Here is a 7,776-nt window from a genome sequence, read left to right on the forward strand (position 1 = left end):
CCTCCTCAATTCACCTCCCCGATGAACAAAACAAACCACTACTCCATCAGTCGGGACCTCATCCATCAGATCGGCGGGCATGCAATGCCGGGGATGCAATCCATGGTCAGATTCACCACAAGATTAGAGCAATCTCGGGAGCTTCCGGTTCCTGCAATGGCAAGAACAACCTGATGAACTGGATCGGATGACCCCAGATCCACCAGCAAACATGGCATTCGGATTGCAGAGCACCATGCCATCCATCAGTAAAGCAACATGACAATAGCAGAGAGCAAGAACAATTACGGCAATGGCGCAATGCACGGATGCAACATTTGGAACTCCAAATACCATTTATATTACGATTACATTGCTACTACATGCCCTGACAGATTTACATAAGACCACCCGTCATCATCATCGCCACCGCCCCAGCCGGCTGCCGGCGGGAGACCTCGACGGCCGACCCAAAATGGGCATTCTTCCCCCATCATCCGCCGGACGCCGCAGGCAAGCACGACTTTTTCTTGGGCCACGGCCATGAGCGCCATCACGGACGCCGCACCGGCCGGGACAGGTAGACCCGGCATTGGATAAGCGTCCGGCCGACCCTGAACCCCGGCAGCACGGTGAACCCGACCACGCGGTCGTCTGCGGCCACGGCGGCGTCGTCGGCGCGCCCGTCGCTGACGCTCTCCATGTACACCTCCGAGAACCGCGCCCCCGTGCGCACCTGGAAGATGGAGGCGCCGTCCTCCTCGGCGCCGCCGTCGAACGCGAAGAAGAGGCAGTGCAGCAGCCACACGCGGCGGGCCATCTCGGCGAACTCCGCGAACCACGAGCTCTCCGGGAACCCCGGCCCGGCGCTGACGATGCCGCGCTGCTCGAGGCGGCCGAAGAAGGCCGTCTCCATCCGCGCGTGCACCAGCGACAGGTACTTTGCGCGCAGGAACTTGCCGAACCCTCCCCACCGCGGGTTCCTGACATCCAGGAAGGCGCTCGCCGGCTCCGCCTTCAGCTCCGTGAACTCCTCGAAGAACCGCCGCCGGTCGTAGAACTCCCGCTCATCCAGGAAGCTGAAGTTGAAGTCGCGGCGGTGGAAATTGGCGAACATCTTCATGGCGACGTAGGATTCGAAGACGAACTTGGTGTCGCCGGCGCGGCGCAGCGGGACGCCCGGGTGGACGGCGACCGCCGCCGCCGCGAGATCCCACCCGGCGGACTGCATCGAGTTGAGCATCGACTTGGAGAAGGAGCGGATCGACTTGACGGTGTGGCGGAGCGCGGTGAGGAAGTGCGTCGGGTTGAGGCCGGAGAGGTGGAGGTCGTCGAGCGACGCGAGGGTCCGGCCTGGGTGGAGCCGCGCCTCCAGGGCGCGCTCGGCGCGGAGCTCGGCGGTGAGGGAGCTCCTGATGCGCTCGGCCTCGGCGTCCTTGGCGCGGAGCTCCGACTCCAGCTTCCGCGCCGTGATCTGATACGTCTTGAGGAGGTGGCGCTGCTCCTCGGCGTGGGCGGCAAGGGTGGTGTGGCCCGCCGCCGCCGCACCCCGGGCCGCGGCGGCCGGGTCCCTGAGGTACCTGCGCTTGGTGTCGGACAGCCTGGTGAGCTCGGCGACGACGGCCGCGTCCGCGGACTGGATCGCCTCCGCGTCGTAGGGGAACTGCGCGAGCTGCAGCTGCGCGTACGCCGCCTTCACCGCCGAGACCCCCGCGAAGAGGGTCGCGAGGAGGGAATCCGCGGCGGCCTCCGGCGTCACCTCGCCCGGCGCCGGCCGCCCCACTCCCCCTCCCCCTCCCGCAGCCGCGGACGCCTTCTTCTCGGCCGCGTTGCGGAAGAAGGCGTCGAAGGAGTAGGCCGCGGCGAGGTTCCCCGACAGCTTGAGCTTGCTGAGGGACGGCACCACAGGCGGCTCCGTCCGCTCCTCCTCGTAGTCGCCGGCCCCGACCACGGACGCCGGCGCCTCGGGGACGCCCTGCGCCGCCGCGTCGGCGCGCTTCCGGCGGAGAAGCTTGGTGAAGGTGCGCGCCAGGTTGGCCGCCTTCTGCTGGTGGTGGTGGTGGTGCGGAGCCGCCACTTGCGCCTCCATTGGAGCCGGGTTGCGCTCTCACCGCCGGCTCCCCTCCTTCTCCAGCCTCCTCTCCCTCTTGTGGCGTCCGTCCGGGTCTGGGGCTCTGTGGGTGGGGGAAAACGCGGGGTGGGATTAATTTTTCCAGGAATATTTGGGGGTTACTGTAAAGTAAAAGGGCCTGCAGCAGCAGCAGGGCAGGGCTGCGCCTGCGCCTACGCCTACGAGTACTGTGTGTGCGCGTGCCTGCGTGGTTCGCCTACCGATGGATGCAGACGGTGGTGAGTTTAATTTGTGGAAACCTGGAGGGGCAAGCGAGCAAAGTTTCTGAAGCACGGCACCACGCGAGAATGGGACGGTTTTCTAGAGAATTCTTGTAGATACATCATAGGATTTTTATTGCCATCTTATGGTTATACCATTAATGAGACCATAGCTATTTGCGATTTTATTGGCATTAAAACCTCATCAATTACTTATTATTTTTTATCTATGAAACCATATACATCTATTCAAAAACTTGCAATGCAGTTAACTACACATAGCTTGAGCTTTCAGCACAAATTAGCACTACAACAATACAGAGATATTTCCTTATCTACATGTAAAACCTATACATAGCGTATGCATGTGTCGTGACGGGCAAATGATTGTTGGATAACTACGGTAACTGGTACCATATCATCAATAACGTAACGTCTCATCTCACCTTGTCTAGTAGAGTTTGAAGTTGCCCTTGTATCGCCCAACAGAAACCTTGTCTCGCCCAATAGAAATTGAAGTTGGCATGGTGGCTACTACCGACAACGTAACGTATGAGCTAGAGAGAAGCAGGAGGGGCAATTTGACGGTTACAAACAACTATCGTGTCTTTGTCCGTGCCTGGTAGCATCAAGAGAAGCATGGCAGCGCTTGTTTATGTCATCCGTATCGCAACAGCTTTCCTTGTTCAATAAGGTTTGCACTCGACACGGGGGAGATGCTACCGACAAAGCCAATGCATGAGCTACCGACAACGGCTTTCCTCGCCCAATAAAATTTGTACTTGGCACGGGAGGTTTCAAGCGGGAGGATCGACAATTCTTTAAAACTGACACAAGGATTGATCGTTAAATTTAAAAAAAAAGATTATTCCATATAACACTTAAGATCGACTATTGTACCGTGTTACTATTGTACCGTGTTACTATCAGGGTGGGTGGAACTCTATCTAACGTGTACCCTCAACTTATTACAGCAACCTGATTTTAATTCTAAACACCAGAAACATTTTAATCCTTTTTTGGATAGAAAACATTTTAAATCTATAAGGAAAAGGGGCTGCATGTGCATCCATAGGAAGGAACGGATGAAAACGGCTGCGAGCGAGTTAAAAGGCATTCAAGACGGATAAAATCCGGTAAGCTCCAACTTTGACGCCCCAGGGGTGGTTTGCATCCAGCCACAAGCGCTGCTGATACATACCAAAAACAAAAGAGATGGCGTTATCCCTGTGCGTGCAGCGCAATAAATCCGCTGCGCCCGCGTACCACTCCATTGACCCTGCCTGCTTCCCCTCTCACCCAACCCACCGTGCGCGCGGCCCCGATCGGGAGAAATTCCATCGGCCATCACCGTTTCACCGCACACTTTCTCCCCCGACTCGACCCTCGTGGCCTCGTCCCTGTCCCTGTCAGTGACTCGGCGGTGACACGGCCAGGAGCCGGCCGGAACAGGCAGGCCACATCGACGCAGGTCAGGCCGGCCTCGCCGGAAACCGCAGGGAGTGAAGTTGGTGGCGAGCTTTCGCCCGTGCGTGCAGTGCTCGCCAGGGCATGGACACGATGCGCTGCGCGACACCGGCAACCAAACCAAACCCAGATGAGGCATGGTACGACTGCTCCACATGCAGAAAAACGAGGGCGAGAGAACGACGGCGCGCGCGCGGCTCGCGGCTTGACGGTCTTCAGCGCTCACACACAGACACATGGGGGCAATGCCAGGGGGCCTGATAATAAAGGAGGGAGCTTTCCGTTGATAGCAACAGTTTGCTTTGGAGTTTTGCCACTGAACATATCATCAACATCCGTGAGACGAGGAGGTTGCTGGTATGGTTAGGTCTGCTCCAGCCAGGGATTAGGATTTCGTTTTTCGAATTCTTTCAGTCCACATTGAAAAGACCGAATTTTGCAAAATTTTAGCCAAAATTTGAACTAAAAATTTTGGGCAAATCGTAATTTCGGTCACCACCGAAAAAACCGAAAATTTGAACACCGGCTCCAGCCAAAAACTATAAAAATAATGAAAATCTTTGTTGTACTACTATACCGAGTTGGTAGAGTTTCGTGTTTGACCCATTTTTGGTGATTATTTAAATACTAACATAAATTGCTATCAGAAACAAAATAGGCAGGTGAGATTGTGCGAAATCAATCAATGGGGGTCGAGATCAAGCAACCCTAGAGGACCCCGGGAGTCCATGTCCCTCGACTGTCCACGGGGTCCTTTGCATTGCACCTAGTTTATTCGCTTCAATGTTGTTCCCTCAACTTGTTGGCAAACTAAACTACGTGCACGTATCTGACAATGTCCTGTTCTAGCGTCTTAACCCCTAGTTTATTTATAACCCCGGAATCCGAGGATAAGCTCGTACGCGGCCATAGATTATCTCTCCCGGACGAGCCAACCTATCTATCTGTTGTAACTGCCACTATGTCCACACCTCTATCGTTCTCTACGGACAGACAGTATCAAAAATTAGACCAACACCGTGTCAAAAAAAAAAACGCCTGGGGGAGGAAGTTGGCATGTGCGCGTCAAATGGCACGTTGTGATGGCTACGCCCAACGCCACGGAAAAGGGTGGGGATTTAACAGCGCACTGCGGGGTTCGGTCGCGCTGTAGCACTAATCACTTGCTTTATGTTTGTAATGATTTCCACCACTCACACTTAGTGGTGGTACAAACTCACTAGTAAGACTGACACCCTCTTTTGTCGATCGATTGTGCGTGCGTAGTAGGTGAAAGATGTCACGTGCCTGGGCCGATATCTCGGCCAAGAGAGAATTTAGGACGGCCGCGTGGCTTTGGAAACATGGGACTGCTGGTGAAACTCTCAGAAAAGGGGAAACGCCTGACAGAGACGGTCTCTCTCACGGTCATGGCACGAACGCACATTCCCCCTCGAAGAAAAGGGAAAATGGAAACACACGCCGAATTGCTTGCCACTTGCAAGGGCGAGAACGTGCTACTGTAGGGGGCTTCGGTGAAAGTTGTGCAGTGCAGATGGAGATAAAGAAATCCCGAATGGTACAAAAAGGATACCCCTAGACTACGGGCTAATAGCACTGTTATTCCCCAGAAGACCGGCAGCGGTCACGTGCGAGCTTTCTTCTCCTCCATCCGAAGCACCACCGCACAACACAAGAAGTGACCGTGGTAACTTTTACTTTACCCAAGGTGAATCGGTAAATAAAGAATGTAAAACTGGAACAGGCCAGGTTAATCCCGGCCAATCAGTAGTGTTGCCTGCTTAAGCTTAGCAGTCGTAATAATTAAGTACAGTACCCTGCATGCTGTAGATCACGGCTGCGCTGCGCACGAGCCGCGGAAGTACGCCAGTACTGGAAGGGAAGACGACAGATACTGTTGCGGGTGTACAGGTATCTGGAGACTGGAGCACCCTCCCTGATGCCCTGGGGCTACTACTTGCTCTTGGTGACATGGCAGCGTGATGCGGCGGCACATGGAGGGGAATGATGCGCGTCGGGCTGGCGACACGATCGGGTTTAAACCAACGCCAGTGATCAGCGGCCGGGGTCGCCACGGATTCGATCCTGACCAACCAGAACGCGGGGATCGCATGCTAACACTGCAAAGCAGTGGCAAAACCTGAAGAAGGCTTTTTTACTAGTGGTGCTACAAGTCCTTTGACAGCGGTCGAAGAGCATGCATGGTCAATACGTACTGTATGGTGGTAATTGTCTCTGTGGGGTTGGGGAGTGGGGACCACGGAGACAAAGGTCCACAGGAGGAGAAGCGGTGCGCGCACTGCAGGCATTCTGCAGGGCTCGCGTCAATTAAAGACTTGATTAGCGGCAGTAACAATCGTGCCCTCCCCTGCAAATGCTCTGCCCTGCGAATGGCCCCGGAGCGCGCGCATCACAACTGGCGCCCACTAGCGGCAGCAAGTCGTGTAGACCAGAGAAGAGAAGAGAACGCTACCGACACCCTCCGGATAGGGTCTGTACAGTCTACCGCGCGCGTAGAAACCAAACTCGGACCACGTACGCGTGCACTGTAGCGGCAGTGCAGGTTAATCTCCTGACGGGCTTTGTGTGGCTGGAGCGTGGGCCCCACGAACTATGTCTCCGCGACGTAGCTCTTGCATAGCTGAAAAAAGAAAAACGCCCCGCGAGCGAAGTCCATGTTTGTTTTCGCAGCGAAACTACACTCCGGCTCCTCTCTCTGTCTCTCTGGTCGACACTCGACAGCGACGTTTCGTTTCCTTGCCCCGTGCCAAGGATTCCGCCGCAATTCTTCGGCCCCTCGCGCGTGTGATGTGGATCCTTCTCAGAGAAATCCAGCCGTGGTGACCTCGCGCTCCACAAGCTCTAGTAGTACATTTTGAAAAAACAGAGGAAATGTGGACAAAGGAAGCCCGAAATCGTACTCTCCCGGGCGCCCTTCTTTTTTCATTCGTCCCCAGGACCCGAACAAGACACGTGCTGCTACGCTGTAGTAACTCGGTTACCGTCAGCAACGGAATTTATTTACGAAGCCCAAAGAGCGAGAGGGTGTACCGTGTACGTGGTGTGGATTCAGCAAACGCAAAGATTCAGAAATTAAGCACCGAGCGAAAGAAAGATCATCCGGCGAAACGTAATGACGAGCGATGGGAAGCGAAGCGGATCAAAGTACTCACCAGCAGATCAGCTGATCAATCGGAGAAGAAACAGCAACTTGATCCAGCTCGTCTCCTCCTGTCTCCTCGAAGCTGAAGCTGATTCGGCTCCCAAGCAAGCGAAAAGCAAACCCTTCCTTCCTTCGCTCGCGGCTCCAGCAGCGTCGAACCTGGGGAACGCGCGAATGGTCGGTCGGCACTCGGCAGGCGCCCCTCCTCCTCCTCCTCTTCCTCTTCCTCTTGAGGTGGTCGGCACCGCCCGCCACCCGTCCCGGCCCCTCCCGACGCCGACCTGCCGCCGTCCCACCCGGGCCAGCAGGAGGACGAAGCCGAGGCGAAGCAACACGCCGACCCGTCCGCGATGGGATTGGCCGCCGATCAAACGTTTTCTAAGGAGTTGAGTATTTTTCCATCCGTGCCCCACTATTTATTCCGGTCCAGGCCCAGCCCCCAGGCCCGGGAGGTTCATTTCAGATTCATCGAAATTGCGTGCCCACGTCCACGTGTGCTAGCTAGCTACCGAAAATGCCCTCCCCACCACGCGTTCCAGACCCAGCCCTATCCGATACGACCACGTGGCGGATCGACGTCGCTCTCCCCGTCAGATTTTGGGCACCGCAGCGATTGCTGATTTCGTCCCGGTATTTATTAAACGATACTGGCCTAGTATCAAACACCCTTAAAGCTATGAAACTCCCAATCGATACTGGCCCAATACATCCTAACTTTTTTTGTGCGTGTGCGTGGAAAGCTTTGCAATTAATAAATTGCAATTGAGCGTCTCACCTCACCAGTCGCTTCGAAGATGGGCGGTACTGAACTACTGGCCGGCTGCATGCTGGCCCCA

At 55.6% G+C, this 7,776-nt stretch overlaps 1 protein-coding gene across 1 annotated transcript; it reads right to left on the bottom strand.

Annotated features, from left to right (window-relative positions):
* Positions 1-284: 284 nt before the first annotated feature.
* LOC101786354 (protein GRAVITROPIC IN THE LIGHT 1) lies at positions 285-7,328 on the bottom strand. The gene is made up of 2 exons (XM_004968509.2): positions 6,951-7,328; positions 285-2,153 (listed from the first exon to the last, which is right to left on the bottom strand). The coding sequence occupies exon 2, from the start codon at positions 2,066-2,068 to the stop codon at positions 533-535; it is 1,536 nt and encodes a 511-aa protein (XP_004968566.1). The 5' UTR covers positions 2,069-2,153; positions 6,951-7,328; the 3' UTR covers positions 285-532.
* Positions 7,329-7,776: the final 448 nt, after the last annotated feature.

The sequence above is a fragment of the Setaria italica genome, chromosome V, assembly GCF_000263155.2.
Source record: "Setaria italica strain Yugu1 chromosome V, Setaria_italica_v2.0, whole genome shotgun sequence".
NCBI classification, from domain to species: domain Eukaryota; kingdom Viridiplantae; phylum Streptophyta; class Magnoliopsida; order Poales; family Poaceae; genus Setaria; species Setaria italica.